We start from the raw sequence: 19,144 nt of genomic DNA on the forward strand, positions 1-19,144 counted from the left end.
TAATTTCATGGCTGCAGTCACCATCTGCAGTGATTTTGGAGCCCAGAAAAATAAAGTCTGACACTGTTTCCACTGTTTCCCCATTTATTTCCCATGAAGTGATTATATTTAAAATGGAAAATAGAAAGTAGAAGAAAGTGAAGTCGCTCAGTCGTGTCTGACTCTTTTGCGACCCCATGGACTGTAGCCTACTAGGCTCCTCCATCCATGGGATTTTCCAGGCAAGAATACTGGAGTGGGTTGCCATTTCCTTCTCCAGTGGATCTTCCCAACCCAGGGACCGAACCCAGGTCTCCTGCATTGCCGGCAGACGCTTTACTGTCTGAGCCAACAGGGAAGTCTAAGCCACCAAGAAAGTAGAAGAATAAGTTAAAAATATCAACAGCGCTTCTCCATTTTCTCTGATGAGAAAACAATGCAACAATGAAATCTTTTTTAATCTATGGGGAACAAAGCTATCCTTCTCTTGATGTCACTGAAAAACTTTGCACAAGAGTTAACTCCCATCTGTGTGATGAGGTATGGATTTCAACCCACCCAGAATCCAGCTCTGAGTTCCCTGCACAAAAGCAGCAGGAAGTTCAGTCTCTCTTACAATGGCAGTCCCTTCTTCTCCAGGAAGACAAACATTCTAGAATCCAATGAGGCCAAACCAACACACTTGTCCTTGTGACCATGGCTACCAATCCACTGGGGTGGCCACCAAGAACCTTGGCGGCAAGCCATTGGTTTTGAATCCAGCAGTTCTGGGAATTCCACACAGGATAGTTTGTTAAAGCCAAGAACTGTGTGTTTTTTTTGGGGGGGGGGGGCGGAGGTGGGGAGTAGGTATCTTCCCTGTATACCCCAGTGGCACTTTCACAGCACAGGGTGGGGACTCCCTCACCCCGGGATGACAGCTCTGCGGGGGTCTACCTTCTCCCCTCTCCCTTCCTCCCTGGGCATCATCTGTGATCTCAAGCGGGGAAGGACAAGAATTAGAAGGACAAGCTTCTATGAGCCTTTGAGCAGATTCTTCCTGCCAAACCACAAGAAACACTGGGGCTGGTGCCCTGGCTCACTCTGTGCTTGAAGTGAGAGGGTGGTGGCCATCCAGGTGGAAGAACAATTATAGACTAATTTAGGGATAATCCATGCTGCACTGGCATTGCCCATTTCATGGACCAGCGGGAATTCTGAGCACCCATGCTGCATGCCCTGCACCCCTGGATGCTCTGGTGCCAGCAGCACTGGCCTCACTCCTCCTCTTATTACTATTCTCCTTCCCAGCACGGAGCCTTTTCCAGCCTCAAATCCATCCTTTATTCCTCTTTCTTTCCTTTTTGAAAAACAAATTACCCTGGAAAGCTTTTCAACAATTCCTCTCCAAGTATTATCACAAGAATGATGTTTCCTTGGCGAAATCGACCAGTAGACTGACAGATACTAATATTTTATGATAGATCTGTAATTTCTCGGCAGAATTGCCGCTTTTATCTGACTCTTCTCTAATTTTATCAGACCCTAAATCGTTGCATTTGGACTGGTGTGAAACTTGAACTAAAGTGTCAGGTTAGGACACAATTCACAATGAAACTTTAGCTTCCAGAAGTGGAAAAGTCAATCAGTTTCTACAGTTTTACTCTTTATAACAAACCAGGATATAAAATTCTAGGCATTTCTCCTAAAGAGTTACTCCCACACATGGAAATGATATATGTACATTATTCATTGCGGAAGTTCTGAAATAGGAAAAGAGTGAAAATAATCTACATGTTCACTATATACATAGATACACAACTTTGTGCATAATGGAATAATGAGCAAATGTTAGGAAAATAAAACAAGAAAGCTCTTTTCAATATGACATGACCATTAAAATACGTTAGGATGGGACTTCCCTGGTGGTCCAGTGGCTAAGACTCCAGGCTCTCAATGCAGGGGACCTGGGTTCAATCCCTGGTCAAGGAAATAGATCCCACACGCCACAACTAAAGGCTGGCATGCCACAACTAAGAGAACAGCCAAATAAATAAAAATAGACATAAAAAAATATGTTAGGGAGTTTTAAAAAGAATTAGGTAAAGACCACTGGATGTAGCATACAACCATTTTCATAGAGTAGGAAGAAAAATAAGATAGATTTATATTTGCTTATATGACTATGAAATATCTCCGAAAAGATACATAAGGAAAACTTATGGTGGGGACAGAAGTAGGAGCAAAATTCTTTGTAAACACGCAAAGATATCATCTACTAAAATACATATTTTAAAATATTCTAAAACAAAGATTAATGGGTAGATTTTCAGACTTTCATTTCTGAACAAGTTGGAGTAATACAGCCCAGATTTACCCTGTCATCTGAAAAAACAAGAAACAAACACACATGAAACAGTGGTTTTCAAGATACCAAACGTCTGGGAATGAAGGACACTGATTCCTGAAAGATGGGAAACAATTGGGTGAAACCTGGACTCATCCCCAGCTTACTTACTTGAGAGAGTCTCCAGGTTGCGGTGTAAGGAGGGGAGCCGGTGAGGCCAGCCTAAGTCAATGTGGAGCCAAGAGTCTGGGGAGAAGAGCGCAGCTGACATTTCAAGGGCAGAAGCTCCCGAGGGTACCCCCTGAGTCCTCCGCAGAAGACTGACAAGAGCCTGTGCATGAGAAGAAACTGCCCACAAATGCAAAAGAACCACTAGAAAGAATTAGAAGTAACAGTGGCCAGAAGGCATCCAAGGCGGAGAAGAGTCTGTTCCCATCAGACTGAACAACCCGATGATCGCAGGACATTGATTGAAGCACACACAGGGTCTTGCCTTAAGGGTGTGAATAATTTGTAGATAATGCCTTGCTTAAGGCTCGCAAAAGGGTCAAACTACCTCCAATTGCATCCTGGAACAAAGCTCAAAAACGTTCAAAATATCCAGCATCCAAAAAGTTCTGTATCTCAAAGAAAAATTTATTACGCAGGCAGAGAAGCACCAAATGCAATCATGAAAAATATTCAATTAACCATAAAGATAGGGAAAGAAGGAAAAGAAAACAACAGATGGGACATACAGAAAGCAAAGAAGATAATAGTTTTAAACCTAATCACATGAATAATCATATTAAAAGTAAGTGATCTCAGCATCCCAATGAAAAAGCAGGGACTTTTAACAGCAAGATTCAAGTATAAGCTGCCAACAAGAAAACCACTTTAAATATAGACACAAATAGTTTAAAAAGTAAAGTAAAAAGGCCTAACAGGTATAAATATTAGTGTTCTGAGAGTATAAATCTAAAGAAAGCTGAAATGGCTATACTAATACCCAAGCAAGATCAATGCCTGAGTAAAGAATATTACCAGAGGTGATGAGTCATTTTGTAATGAGAATGAGGTCAATTCATCAAGAGCACATGAAATTCCTACACATATATATGCACTTATTAATAGAGCTACAAAATGCATGAAGCATAAACTTGATAGAACAGAGGAAGAGATAAAAAAAATCCAGAATTATAGGCATAGATTTCAATATCCCTCTCAGTAATTGATACAACAAGGAGGCAGAAAAATCAATAAGAATATGGAAGACTTGAACAACACTATCAACCAGGCTTACCTAATAAATATTTATAAACCACTCCATTCAATGGCAACAGAATGCATTCGTATAGATCACATTCTGAGCCATTAAAAAACCCCAATAAATTTAAAAGGATTCAAGTCTTTCAAAGTGTGTTCCCTAACCACAATGGAATTACATGTAAATCAATAACAGAAAGACCTTCAAAAAGAATCCCAAATAGTTGGAAAATAAATTACATACATTTATATAACCCATAGGTCACAGAAAGAAAACAAAAGAGAAAGTATGGAGTATTTGAACATGATGAAAATGGGAACACTGCATATCATTTTTTTGTAGAATTCTTCTAAAGCAATATTTAAGGGAGACTTATAGTACTAAATAGCTTTATTAGAAAAAAAATTTCAGAGCAATAATATCAGCTTTCACCCTAAGTAACTAGAAAAAGAAGAGAAAATAAAGTACAAAGTCAGTAGAATAATTAAACTAATGAAGACCATGGAGAAATCAATGAAATATAAAACTGAAAACAATAGAGAAAAATCAATGAAACCAAAAGTTAATTCTTTAAGCAGATCAATAAGCTTCTAGCCAGACTGACTAGGCAAAATAAAGGAATAACATAATTTTCTCAGCACCATTAATCATTGTGGAAATGCAAAACAAAACCACAATAATATACCACCATGCCCCTGTTATGGAGAAGGAAATGGCAACCCACTCCAGTGTTCTTGCCTGGAGAATCCCACGGACGGAGAAGCCTGGTAGGCTGCAGTCCATGGGGTTGCACAGAGTCAGACACGACTGAAGCGACTTAGCAGCAGCAGCATGCCCCTGTTATAGTGACTAAACTTCAAACTGCCCATGTCAAGTATATGAGGATATGTAGCAGTTGGAAGTCAAATACAGCTGGTATTTGAATATAAAGTTACAAGCACTCTGAGAAAGAGTTTCACAATTTCTTAAAAGGTTAAACCCATACCTACCACATGATTTAGTCATTCCACTCCCAGGCTTTTTCTCAAGAGAAATGAAAGCATATATCCACACAAAGATTAGCACACAAAACTCATAGAAGCTTTATTTGTAATAGCCCCAAGCTGAAAAAAGCCCAAACGTTCATCAGTGGGCAAATAGATAATCAAACTACAGTATATCCATGCAAATGGAATACTACTCAGCAACCAAAAAGGAAGAAACCATTAACAGACATTACAACAAGAGTGAGTCTCAGAATAAAGACATGAATGAGAGGAGTCAGACACTCTCAAAGAAGAGTACATACTGTATGATTTCATTTATATAAAATTCTAGACAATTCAAACTCATCTACAGAGGCAGAAATCAGTTACGTCCTAGAGGAAAGGGATGAGAAGAGGGTCAGGAGGGAGGGAGGGATACAATGAGGAAACTCTGGAGGCATGATAGATGTGTTACTTTTTCCTAAGTGTAATGATGGTACCGAGGGGTATCCATAAGTCAAAACCTATCAACTTTTCCATTTAAAATATTTGCAATTCATTGCATGACAACTATGCCTTAGTTACACTGTTCAAAAGATTAATGGACAAATATGAATAAAGACACAAACAAAAGGCTTTTTTCATACCGATCATTCACACTAATCAAGATAGGAGAGGCTAATTTAGGGCTTGGAAACAACATCAGTGAAGGTAAGGGGGTCCATATGAATTTATTTTATTATGCCTCAAACTAACCAGATACATCCCGTTTAGTTTTTTATAAACTCATCAAGAAACACAAGATGTTGTGTCTCCAACAAATCACTTACAATAAAAAATATCAATCTAGGATGTTCTCTTCCCAATATGTAGACTGGTTCCATATCTATAATAGTAGTAACTCTAGCTGGGAGATGTAGTCTGCACAGTGTAAATTCTGTTGCACTCTGGTCTCATGTTTCATACAGTCAAATGAGAATACACTGGTAGGACTTAAGATCTTTCCATTTGTGGTCCAGACTGAGTAGAACTGACAATTTCTTTTTGTAATTTTTTGAAATGCAGGTGTATTTTGGCCAAAATAAACACAGCTCGATGCCATGTTCCTTCAATATTACTGGATATTTTCATACATTCTAATGATTTTTCTTGCTCTGTTTAAACTGATGTTAACCAAGTTCACTTCCAGTTTTGACCGTATCTCTGGTCGAAGACCATATATACCCAGCTGCATTCTGAATATCCTAATTTCCCCAACACGTGGACGCATCATCTTCCCACACACCTAAATTAGTCCCTGCTCCATTAGATCCAGAATTCACAAATTAGGTATGTGCAATTCCATTATGACTATTGCTCTTTTGGGGCTTCCCCAATGGATCAGCAGTAAAGAATCCACCTGCAATGCAGGAGATGTAGGAGATGCACGCTCAGTCCCTGAGTGGGGAAGATCCCCTGGAGGAGGGCATGACAACCCACTCCAGTGTTCTTTCCTGGAGAATCCCATGGACAGAGGAGCCTGGCAGGCTACAGTCCACATGGTCGCAAGGAGTCGGACATGACTGAAGCAACTGAGCATGCACGCATTGCTCTTTTTTAACAGTGAAGCAAACTATATACCATGCTGGGTTATCTCTGAATATGTTTTATAATTTATTATTAAGGATTGAGACTTTCTAATCGCTTAAGCCCAAGCCCCATGGAACCAAAGATGACACAGATGTACCAAATACGATCACTGAGGAACTGCCCCCAGGATGTGGTCCCATGCCAGTCTGTCCCGGCTACAGCTGTGATTCCCTCTGAAATTCAGGGCATGGAAAATGGGAAGAGAATATACTGCTGGAGAGATCACGAAAATAAGGCACATCTGGTTCCAAGACTTCCATTTCAAACAGAATTTTTGAAATGCATGAGACCCTTTGTGTTATTATTTCAATCCTGCTCACTTTCCTAGGGGAGAAATAAATCCCTCTTCCTGTCTTGTAATCTTTCCATCTACAGAGAGTATACACATATTTTTTAAAATCTTAAAGTGATTAGGCCAAGTACCATTGTAACATACAAAGTCTCTGAAATATACAACACTATTATTTATGTCCCTCTAGAGCATCATAGAAAGTTACCAACGGCACAACTTCAGTGAGTCTGTAAATTGGTGTGTCTTATTTACTTAGACATTTTTAAACATGCCTCCAGTATTTAGTGTCTTGTACTTATATATATAAATATCCTTTGTTTCCAAAAAATCTTCAGAAGTGTCACAAAAATTTTATTGACTGTGTGTTTTTACAGATTTGCTTGGTCTGCATAAAGTGTTCTTTAGATGTTTTATGTACACATTTGTGTTGCTGTCTCTTTTTGCCCGGGGTAAAGAATCCTCCTGCAGTGCAGGAGACTCAGAGATATGGGTCCAATCCCTGAGTCGGGGAGATCCCCTGGAGAAGGAAATGGCAACCCACTGCAGTATTCTTGCCTGGGAAATCCCACGGACAGAGGAACCTGATGGGCTACAGTCCATGGGATTGCAAAGATTGGGACACAACTTAGCAACTAAACAACATCAACTCTCTTTAAACATTGAAACAGAAACAGCATTGCAGTAAAGAACTCAAAGGCTTTGGAATCAGAGTACCTGGTTCAGCCACAGCGGCACCACCATCCTGGCCCAGAGAGGATGCTGGGCCCTCCCTCCCTCGTCCTGTTTCTCCCAGTAGAACACAGGGATGGTATTCCTAGGGAAGGATTAATCAAAAGAACTGGACAAGAATCTCACAGAAGAGCCCAGCACACAGTGAACATTCAAAAACCCAAGAGCTGGGACTTTCCAGGTGGTCCAGTGGCTAAGACTCCCAGCTCCCAATGCAGGGGTCCAAGTTTGATCCCTGGTCAAGGAACTAGATCCCACATGCCACAGCTAATTGTGTGCATGTCACAACTCAAGACCCCACACGCCACACCTAAAAAATCCCATGTGCCACAACTAAGACTCGGCACAGCCAAATACATAAATATTAAACACACACACACACACACACATGTGAGCAGACTCCTCTGGCAGTCCAATGGTTAAGACTTCATGCTCCCACTGCAAAACAGTGGCAAAAACATTAAATAATAATAATAATAATAACAGAAAAACTGAAAAGCTGCTCCTGAATTGCAAAAAAAAAAAAAAAAAACACTTTAGGGCAGAATCCAATGATTATAAATTACCTCATTACATAGTAATGTGACTGCAATGCATCCTAGCAAGAGCAGAAAACTTGAAATTATTATTTGATCAAAAGAATATTTCCTAGAAAGGTAGACTTTAAAAAGAACATCATTAAAGTGAAAAGACTTAGTTTAAACTCCAGCTTCGGCATGCTAATAACTAGTTCTGGTTGGTTATTTTGTTCTAACTGACCATCTCGCAGTCTGTTAATGGACATAACCTGGAAATGGTAGGTGCATGGTGAATACATATGAGAAATTAAATTAAAGTTATGGTCTACAACTGCATTGTCTATGTTTTTATGTGTCTGATACTATAAGATCTCTTTCACTTTGAGGAAAAGCCATAAAAGCACTGATTTTCCCAACATATCAGTCACTAGGCATCTTATACTTCTCTCTGATGACAAACACACATAGCTAATGTGTGGCTCCACAGGGCGTGAGTGGCTTGAGAGCCTGAACTATGAAGTTAAAAGCCCACGGGGGTTCCAGGAGCGATTGGAGACCCCGTGAGAACTCATGTGCACTCACTGAAAAACTGTGCAGTGACCACTGAAACTTAAAGTCTGCTGTTTTTATCCCCAAGCAAAATGCCCGGGTCCCCGATGTTCAGAGCCCTTTAAAGATGGTTTTATTCCTTTCACAGGTCTCCCGTTATGGCTGGAGGTCTCTTTGCCGTGGATCGCAAATGGTTTTGGGAGTTGGGTGGCTATGATCCGGGTCTGGAGATCTGGGGAGGAGAGCAGTATGAAATTTCTTTCAAGGTAAGCCATCAGCACCCTTGCCACACTAGGTCAGCCTCTTTTTGACAATTGCAATGGAATGGCGACATTTCGTTTTGTGACCTATGCTGTAAATTGACATCGAAAACAGACATGTCATTTTCCCACCTCAGCTTTTGGCTGAGAGAGGCTACTTCCTCCTGAAGCTTCCGAGAGACGCAGGCATGCCATCAAAGTAAAGCAGAGGAGAAAGTCCAGAATCCCACTTGAAGGAAGGAAACACAATGCGTGAGCACCCCTGCTGCTCCGCGGGCCGTGCGCTCCTTCTCAGGCCCCCAGAACAGACAGACAGTGGCTAGGAGGTGAAAGCAATGGAATTACTGGAGCTTCTGCCCTTTGTGTTTGTTCTAGAACAAACACATATGTTGGAGAAGGAAATGGTAACCCACTCCAGTATTCTTGCCAGAAAAATTGCACGGACAGAGGAGCCTGGTGGGCCACAGTCCATGGGGTCGCAAAGAGTCAGACATGACTGAGCAATTTAATGGTTAAATGATGTATATATGTATAACTGAAACTTTATAGAATTCCAAAACAAGTGAGTTTTTTATTTTTATCTGAAACTACTCAGGTTTCGTTTCCACTTGCTTGGACCATAAGTACTTCTAAAATTATATCCTTTATTACATATATTCTCAGTCGCTCAGTTGGGTCTGACTCTTTGCGACCTCATGGACTATAGCCCACCAGGCTCCTCTGTTCATGGGATCATCCAGGCAAGAATACTAGTGTGGGTTGCCATGCCCTTCTCCAATCAAACCTGCTCTCCCGCATTGGCAGGCAGATTCTTTACCCACTGAGCCATCCAAGAAGCCTTTATTACATATATATGCATGCATATATTCTGATATACACATATATGATACATAAATATATAATAGCATATCAAATTTCAGGATTTGTAAATGACAACATTTACTACAACATATGAAGATCAGATAATCAAAGCAAAATAAATTACGCAAAAGGTTTTCTTTTTTCCTTTTTCCTTGTCATTATTCATACAGAAGATAGTGATTCTCACAAAATTTACCATACCGAAATCTCAATAAATAAATTAGCTCTTAATTACCTCTATTATAAAGTCAAACCAATTCTTGCTAAAATAAAATGTATCCTGAATACAGTAAAAGTCAAACCTAATAGTCTAGCTAAACTTTTTGAATTTATGCATAAAAGAAATTGATAAAACTGGTTTTTATTCAATTTTAATAACCATATTCAGTGTGTTAACAGAAATGTTATGTTGTCTCCAAAGTGTTATAAAATAAATATCCCCAAAGAGAAACTCAGGAGACATGACTGCAGGCTTCACCACATCTAGAATTTTCAATCTGATTGCTGGCAATAAACCTGGGAACACTATTTACTAAATTAGTGCTTCTTTTCACCATTATTGAAACACATCTAATTTCACACCTTAGGCACTGTTTTCTCAAACTTCTGTATAGGTATATTTACACAATTTATTCAATGGTATGTGATATATAAATGCTAGGCCAAGTGCTTTACATGCATTATATATTTTAAAACCACAGCTCTAAGAACTTGGTACTATTCTATTTTATAGATGAAGAAACTGAGACTTGAAAGTTTTAAAGATTTTTACATTAATTCTTTTAAGTTGTAAAGATTAAATAAACACCCTGGTGTTGCTTAGGGATTAAAATGCTCAGGTTGACTCAATTGCAGAGAATACAGAAACATAAAATTGTCCGTTCACCCAAGTCATATCTGCCAACACCATTCCCAAGTTCACAGTTACCCTGTTAGTCTCTAGCTAATGGTTCCTCTCACTGAACAGAGGAGCGTGTCTTCATTATAGCCCAAGAGCATAGCCGCGAACTCTGTGCTGACTCTGGCAAAATACTGCTGATATCAGATGTGGTCCAAAGCTGGAAAGAATTACAATAATTCCTTCCACTGGAAAAACAGAAAATTGCATTTGACTCCAGCAGTAAAAGAAAATACAGCATTGCTACATTTGCAATATCATCAGAAGTCAAAGTATGCTTTTTACTTTTCACAGTTCAAGAGTTTTTTTGGTTTTTATATTCTCTTAATTCATGAGTTCTTTAGGTTTAAAATACTATTAAGAAAAATCTGTATTGTACAAATAATAAATAGTGGAAAAAGTGTAGAGAAAAGGGAACCTTCTTAATACTGCTGGTGGATTATACATTGTTGCAGACACTGGGGAAAACAATATGGACAGGTTCCTTAAAAAACAAAAAAATAAGAGTTGCTGTATGATCCAGCATTCCCACTACTGGGCATGTATCTGGACAAAAATATAGTTCAAGAAGACACATGCACCCCTGTATTCACAGCAGCACCATTTAAAATAGCTATGACATGAAGACAACCTAAGTGTCCACTGACAGAGGAATGGATAGAGCTGTGGTGCGTGTATACAATAGAACGTTCCTCAGCCATAAGAAAAAGAACAAAAAAAGATGTCATTTGCAGCAACATGGATGGAACTAGAGATTACCATACTAAATGAAATGTCAGACAAAAAAAGACAAGCACTGTATAGTATCACTTATATGTGGAATCAAAAAAAAAAAGCTACAAATGAACTTATTTATGAAACAGAAATAGACTCACAGACATAGAAAACAAACTAGTTACCAAAGGGGTAAGCAGGGAAGGGATACATTTGGAATTCAGGTTTAACAGACACACACTACTGTATATAAAATAAACAGCAAGGATCTACACAGGAAACTACATTCAGTATCTTATCACAACCTATGAATCACTTGAAACAATGTAAACCAGCTAGACCTCAATCTTTTTAATTTATTGAATTATTATTTATTTATTTGGCTATGCCAGGCCTTCGGTTGTGGCCTGTGGGATCTGTTAATAAATTCCCGGACCGAGGATTGAACCCAGGCACCCTGCACTGGGAGCATGCAGGCCTAGCCACTGGACCACCAGGGAAGTCCCTATGCTTTTTAAAAAATTATTTAAAAAGAAAAAAAAGGAAAAAGAAAACCTGTGTTAAAGAGATACCTGACTTTGAATAAAGAACCGGGTGTAGATAAAAGCACTGCGGGAAGTCTGAGAGTTTGCAGAATGGAATCTGCATTCTACATCACAGGGGTATTTGTAAGACAAACACAAACTTGAACCTCTCACGTGGCTATCACTTCTATATATGCTTCTTTTCAGGGTGACCTGGGGTTTTATTACCCCACTTCCTCTTCCTCCCATTATCTGTCATTCTGAAGGTTATGATTGGAATGCAGCCCTTCTGTCTTTGTCTAGAAACCATGGAAACAGAGCTAGAGGTTCAGGACTACGTTGCCCCAGTTTGTTTGATGAGAATGCCAGATGCTTTGTCAACAACTATGTCTTATGGGGTCCTGTTTCAGACACATCCCTCTGTCCTTCCCGCCACTGTGGGCTGACCTTGGGCTTGCTGTCCCTCTCTATCAGTACTTGGAACATGAGGGGAACACACTCAAGCAGGTTTTGCTGGAATTGGCATGGAAGATGAGGAATATTCTCCATATGAGATAAATCAAAAGAATTGTCTACAAATAGCTCTGCTCAATGACATTTTAAAAAGTCAAAGAAAAAATCAAATATCTGTATTTGGAGAAATAGTCCGTAAATTGTGATTAATTTTACCAAGGGAAGCACTGTTAGATGCTCACTGGTCAGCCCTCCAGTCTTGGGAACATGTACAGACAACTGAAAATTCACCAGTCTATTCTACATCATCAAAAAGAAATTGTTTCAAGTCTGAAACTTAGAAACTCTCATTCAAAAGATTTCGGTCTGCATTTGTCATCAGGCATCTTTGCTTGCTCTTTGCGCGTCAACCAAAGAATCATTTCAATGACGTTTATGACAAGATTCTGTGGCTGAATGAAAATATGTCCAGAAAAGTGTGTGTTGGTCTCTCAGTCTTGTCTGACTCTTTGTGACCACATGGACTGTGTAGCCCACCTCTGTCCATGGCGGCTCCTCTGTCCATGGAATTCTCCAGGCAAGAATACTGGAGTGGGGGTTGCCACTCCTTTCTCCAGAGGATCTTACTGACCGAGGCATTGAACCCAGGTCTCCTGCATTGCAGGCAGATTCTTTACTGTCTGAGCCACTGAGAAAACCCAGGAGGTGGAGGTGAGGGGAACCCTCTGCTTTATATTAAAAGGCTGAGTTTTAGGTCAGACGATGCTGGCTATGGGGGCACCTCAGTTCTCTGTCTCTCTGAACCTCTTTCCTTTTTCTAACATCTGGCGAGGTGAGGAGATTTCATGCCATCACACAGAGACCAGCACAGCATACCACAAAAACGTTGCTGTGGTATTTCATGACACAGTCAAGGAAAAGAGCTCTCTAGAGAAATGATCCGTCTGCCCTGTGCTCAGGCTTCAATCTCTTTTAATATGAATCTGAATTCTCACATGACCCAGAATTATCCAGCTGCCTTTCAAACGTTGCTAGCTGCCAGGGAGGAAAAAGCACCATTAAGTCAGACACTCAACTAGCTTTTACTGAGCATCTAATTTACATCAGGGCGGTATTCCAGGTACTCAGTTTGGAGTTGCATCTGGAAACAAAAGGGCTTCCCAGGTGGCATTAGTGGTAAAGAACCCACCTGCCAATTCAGGAGATGTAAGAGATGCAGGTTTAATCCCTGGGTCAGGAAGATCCCTTGGAGGAGGGCATGGTAACCCACTCCAGAGTCGTACACAATTTAGTGACTGAACAACAACAACAGCAAGTGACCACCTCTGTTACGTGCTCTTGTCCTTCCCATGCGAAAGCTTAAGGTTCAGATATGTAAGGAAATTATCACTTACCTCTCACAATCTTTCAGCCTTTATCAGTCACTAATTCATTCAGTGGGCATTTATTTATTGATTACAATGTGCCAACTCTGGGCTAAGTTCCAGAGATTCAAAGATAAATGTGGAAAAAAAGGCTCTCCAGTTGCCACCTGGAGAATTAATTGATTCCAATTTCTCAGTATTGTTTGGAATATACATTATTTCCATATTCACAGGAATAACTTAAGAATATACATAGGAACCTCTTCACCAGCCTCCCTCCCTGTTCTTTTCTCCTCTTTCAACTGATCTCCAGTTTTTACTCATTTAATTCCCTGAGTCACTTTATTTTCCCCTCCTAAAAGTTCACGATTGCTCCTAAGAACCTCACAAATCAAATTAACATGCCAAATCATAAAACATGAAACTTCCCCTCAATTGTCTGCCTCACCTGTCTCCAGCTACACCACAAACCAGTTAAAGGCGTGCTTTCCTTTCCTTCCCAGAAAAGATGGAAACACACCCATCTATCACTGTCCTTGTTTATTGCAGAGATTTTAACTAACCAGACTTTGCTCCGTTCCTGAAAGTTTGGGTTATTCCCTCTAAAATATTAATCAGAACCCTTCATCGTGAATCCATGTGCCCTGCAAGCTAGACCCTGCAGAAACATGCAAGAAAGCCCAGTACGAGCCTTCAGGTCAAGTACAACTGAGATGGGTATTTCACCCGTTAAACATAAACATCAGATAAAGCAGAAACACACAAAAAACTTAGGTTAAGAATCTCCTCTAGGGTGTCCCTGATGGCTCAGTGGTTAGGAAACCGCCTGCCAGTGCAGGGGATGTGGGTTTGATGCCTGATCCAAGAAGATCCCACATGCCATGGAGCAATTAAGCCCATGCGCCACAACTACTGAGCCTGTGCTCTTGAAAACCCCAACTACTGAGCTCATGCCCCCTAAAGCCTATGTTCCACAAGAGAAGCCACCTCAGTGAGAAGCCTCCGCTCCTCACAACTAGAGAAAAGCCCATGCAGCAGCAAAGACCCAGCACAGTCCAAAAAAAACCTCCTCCAAAATAAAACACACAAAGGTACATTTATTCACAGTCTTCTAATGCAAGAGAAGCCAAAGCTGTTCCTTCTGCATTTGGGTCCTCAAGTCGGGGTAAACTAGAGATGCCTGAACCACATCCACTTTGCATCCACCAGGAGTCCTAGCTTGGGCTCCTCTAAACTGAAATGAGAGGGACTTCCCCGGGGGTCCAGGGTTAAGATGTCACCTTCCAACGCAGGAGATACTGGTCTGATCCCTGGTTGGAGAGCTAAGATCCCACATGCCTTGTGACCAAAAAACAAAACATAAAACAGAAGCAATACTGTTACAAAGTCAATAAAGACTTTTAAAAAAAACTGAAATGAGAACCTGAAGACACTTGGAAGCTATCTTCAGGCAGTCATAGAACCCTTCTGATTTTTTTTATGATTTTTACCTGACTCTTTAGTACTACTTTACCCACACTGATTTGACAGCAATTTTTAAACAATTCCATCTTTTAAGCACCTCAAATTAGTTCTGATATGAGCAACAACTCTTTCCATAACAATATTTCATCAATTCAAATGATACATCATCAAATTGCATAATTATAATTTTTTTAACTAGCATAATCCCCTTTGGGAAGAAACACACTGCCTTTGGGTTCTTTTTTTAAGATGTTTTTATGTGGACCATTTTTAAAGTCTTTACTGAATTTATTACAACATTGCTTCTGTTGTTTATGCTCTGGTTTTTTGGCCGTGAGGCTTGTGGGGTCATAGCCCCCTGACCAGGGATCAAACCTGCACCTCCTACATTGGAAGGTCAAGTCCTAACCACTGGACCACCAGGGAAGCCCCAGTTGCCTTTGAGAGACACACACAACTGTGAGCCAAGGATTCCAGGTGGATCCAGTATAGCCTGTATCCAGCGTAGGTCCACCTAATATGAATGCTATTTGCTATGTTTACTGAACGACTAGAGTGATGGTTTAGACATTAAGTTGATTGAGCAGATTCAGACCTTGCTGTCAAAAACTCTCAGTCTCATAAGAGACAGGGAAAGCTCATGTTGCAAGGGCAGGGGCATTGCTGTCTCCATACGGAGGCAAATCACCCAGCTCCTGGGTTCAGGCCTGGGGTGAGGCGCTCCCCTTGAGTCCTTGTCCTCACACAGGTGCCCCAGTTCCCTGCCCTCTGTCCAGGGGGCTTACCGGTGTACCCAGGTAACTGAGTGGCCAGGGTCATACAGTGATGGGTCAGGGTGGGGGCAGCCTCCACGCCCTTCCGTGTGGCCCTTCCATGCTGCACACTCGCCCTACAGACCAGCTCTCAATCCTGTTTGCAGGTTGTCACTTCTGTTCCCTTCCCTCAGGCCCCATCTTGTGTAGACTCTCTGTTGTTGTTGTTCAGTTGATAAATCGTATCCAACTCTTTGTGACCCCATGAACTGCAGCACAGCAGGCTTCTCTGTCCAACACTATCTCCCTGAGTTTGCTTAAACCCATGTCCATTGAGTCAGTGATGCCATCCAACCATCTCATCCTCTGTTGCTCCCTTCTCTTGCCCTCAATTTTCCCCAGCATCAGGGTCTTTCCCAGTGAGTCAGCTCTTTGCATCAGGTGGTCAAAGTATTGGAGCTTCAGCTTTAGCATCAGTCCTACCAATGAATATTTAGGGTTGACTTCCTTTAGGATTGACTGATTTGATCTTCTGGCTGTCCAGGGGACTCTCAAGAGTGTTCTCCAACACCACAGTTCAAAACCATCAATTATTTGGCACTCAGCCTTCTTTATGGTCCAACTCTCACATTCATACATGACTACTGGAAAAACCATAGCTTTGACTATAGGGACCTTTGTGGGCAAAGTAATGTCTCTAACATGGGTGGGGGGGTGGGAAAAACAGTCCTAAAATAAGCCTGGAGGGTTTCTTTGAATCTTTGATCTATGTGACTGTGACTAGGAAGAAAATGTCCCCAGAGAAAAAAATAGAAGATGGAAAACACACTGAACATAACAAAGAGAATTCTTAATACTGCCACACAGAAATAAACACATCAGCTCAAAGAGACTAAAATATGCCTGAGATTTTAATAGATGGCATCCATTTATTTTGCATCCTTTTCTGATTTTTAAAAGCTTCACATGGAGCTACCTGTGTCCCGAAGTCCTGGCCATTCCAGTCTTCCTATACCGGTAATAACTGTTATTTGGCCCTTTAGCAGGGAAAAGTAATGACTTAGCATTTAAAGGTCATTGAATTTAATTTCTTATTCCATTCAACACTAATGCAAGGTAAAAATATAATTTCTATTTCATAACTGCAAAGGCAGGCCATTACTTAGTTAATATCAAAGCAAGGAGCAAAATTCAGGCTTGCTCTACAAACCATTAGCCTAATTTCTCTTAGCTGGAAAAAAAATAGATTTTATGTCCTCTGTGCGAAAGTGGCTACTCTATTTCTCTGAAACTACTTTAAAAAAGAAATGCAGTTTCTTCCCAACTGAATTTTATCCAATATGGGGGCTAACAACTCCTGTTATGATTTAATGTAAAATTTAATTTTTTACTGTCTTTAAAATGCAATGGCTATTCAATAAGATTTGCATGTACACAACAGAGACTAATCACTGAGTATAGAACACTCAGCTTTTTATTCAAACATGGTAACAGCCATCAATTTGGAATTTGCTAGAGTGCAGGAAACTGTATAGTCTAGAGCTTAGTCTCATTTCAGAGCTTCTCAAGAACATGGATTTCAATTATTTGTACTCAGAATATCAAAATTGATAAATAACCTCACTAAATTAGCTAAATTTAAACCTTCCCATCATAGTACATTGGGCTTTCCTGGTGATTCAGATGGTAAAGAATTGGCCTGCAGTGTTGGAGACCCAGGTTTGACCCCTGGGTTGGAAAGATCCACTGGAGAAGGGAATGACACCCCACTCCAGGATTCTTATCTGGAGAATCCCATGGACAGAGCAGCCTGGCAGGCTACAGTCCATGGGATCACAGAGTCGGACATAAGTGAGTGACAAACATTTACTTAACACTAAACATAGTATGTAGCCATCAAAAAACTTTTAAGTGTATTTATGGTTCAACGATTGAATATTATACAAGTATAATTTACACTTTTAAACTGGAAAAGAAAGATCTACTCTTATAGAACACTCACAGCAACAGCAAAAATTATATGAAACAGGAACAACAACAACAAAAAAGCCTACTCTTGACAAAAGTATCAGATATCTTACCCCCAACCACAGTGTATAAGGAAAGTATCATATGCAGTAAGATCAGTTCAGTGATGGGCTTTCCCTGGTGATCCAGCCATTAAGAGTCTGTGCTTCCAAGGCAGGGGGCACAGGTCTGATTCCTGGTCAGGGAACTATGATCCCACACACCACATGGTGCAACCAATAATAATAAAGTCTTCATTAAGGAACGACAGAGGATGAGATGGCTGGATAGCATCACTGACTCAATGGACGTGAGTCTGAGTGAACTCCGGGAGTTGGTGATGGACAGGGAGGCCTGGCGTGCTGCGATTCATGGGGTTGCAAAGAGTCGGACACGACTGAGCGACTGATCTGATCTGAAGGAAAATATAATAATAACAAAAATTAGTTTTTTGAAAAATATCAATTCAATTGATGATAAATTGGGGCTTCCCTGGTGGCTCAGAGGTAAAGGATCTGCCTGCCAGTGCAGGAGACACGGGTTCAATCCCTGGTCCAGAAAGACCCCACATGCTGTGCAGCAACTAAGCACCTGGGGCACAATATTGAGCCTGTGCTCCAGAGCCTGGGAGCCATAGCTACTGAGCCTACATACACACTCTAGAGCCTGCGCTCCACAACAAGAGCAGCCATCACAATGAGAGGCCTGTGCACTGTGATGAGAAAGTAGCCCCCTCGCTGCACAACTGGAGAAAGCCCACACAGCAACGAAGACCCAGCACAGCCAAAACATAATATACACTTTTAAAAAATAATCATTTTTTTTAAATTTATGGTAAATCAGGAGCAAGGGAAGATGGAATGGCCAGCTACAAATCTCATTTAAAGTCACCAGATCTCAGTTCCCCAAAGTATTGGGGGGAAATCCTAAGAAGAAAACCAACAAGCACTTGTTTGAAATAGTAGCAACAGGAATGACTGCTGGTGGCCAGAGCATCTCAGAATTGAGTCTGGCACCAAAGAGAAGCAGTGAATGGCAGACTGGGGACGAGTCTGACGAGGTCTATACAGACCAGCCGTATTTGCAGGAAGCAGGCTGTTAATGAGGCAAAATGGAGGAAAAATATTCAATATCCAAGCAGCCCAACAGCAGCTAGTTCCTGTTGGGTGCAGCCAATAAAGGCTAAATGAATTCACTCACACACAAAATCCTGTGTCATAAAGTGAATGCTTACTGTCATTGTTAAGAAGGGCATACCCTACTCAAAGATTAATTATAACCTTTTCAAGGAAATAGCATATTAAAATATTGTAAGAAATTTCATCCCAAAACAATGAATTTCACCTTTTTCTCAAGCGCACATGGAACCTTCTCCAGGATAGATCACATCCTGGGCCATAAAGCTAGCCTTGGTAAATTCAAAAAAATAGAAATCATTCCAAGCATTTTTTCTGACCACAATGCAGTAAGATTAGATCTCAATTACAGGAGAAAAACTATTAAAAATTCCAACATATGGAGGCTGAACAACACACTGCTGAATAACCAACAAATCACAGAAGAAATCAAAAAAGAAATCAAAATTTGCATAGAAACGAATGAAAAATGAAAAAC

The 19,144-nt window shown here is 40.6% G+C and overlaps 1 protein-coding gene across 1 annotated transcript in view; it reads left to right on the forward strand.

Annotated features, from left to right (window-relative positions):
- GALNTL6 (polypeptide N-acetylgalactosaminyltransferase-like 6) overlaps window positions 1–19,144 on the forward strand; it is a 1,008,296-nt gene that overhangs the window by 858,289 nt on the left and 130,863 nt on the right. The window contains exon 6 of the mRNA XM_010840244.1: window positions 8,382–8,499. Within this exon, the coding sequence (XP_010838546.1) occupies window positions 8,382–8,499 (118 nt within the window). The remainder of the gene's footprint in view (window positions 1–8,381; window positions 8,500–19,144) is intronic.

The sequence above is a fragment of the Bison bison genome, unplaced genomic scaffold (assembly GCF_000754665.1).
Source record: "Bison bison bison isolate TAMUID 2011002044 unplaced genomic scaffold, Bison_UMD1.0 scf7180017864143, whole genome shotgun sequence".
NCBI lineage: Eukaryota > Metazoa > Chordata > Mammalia > Artiodactyla > Bovidae > Bison > Bison bison.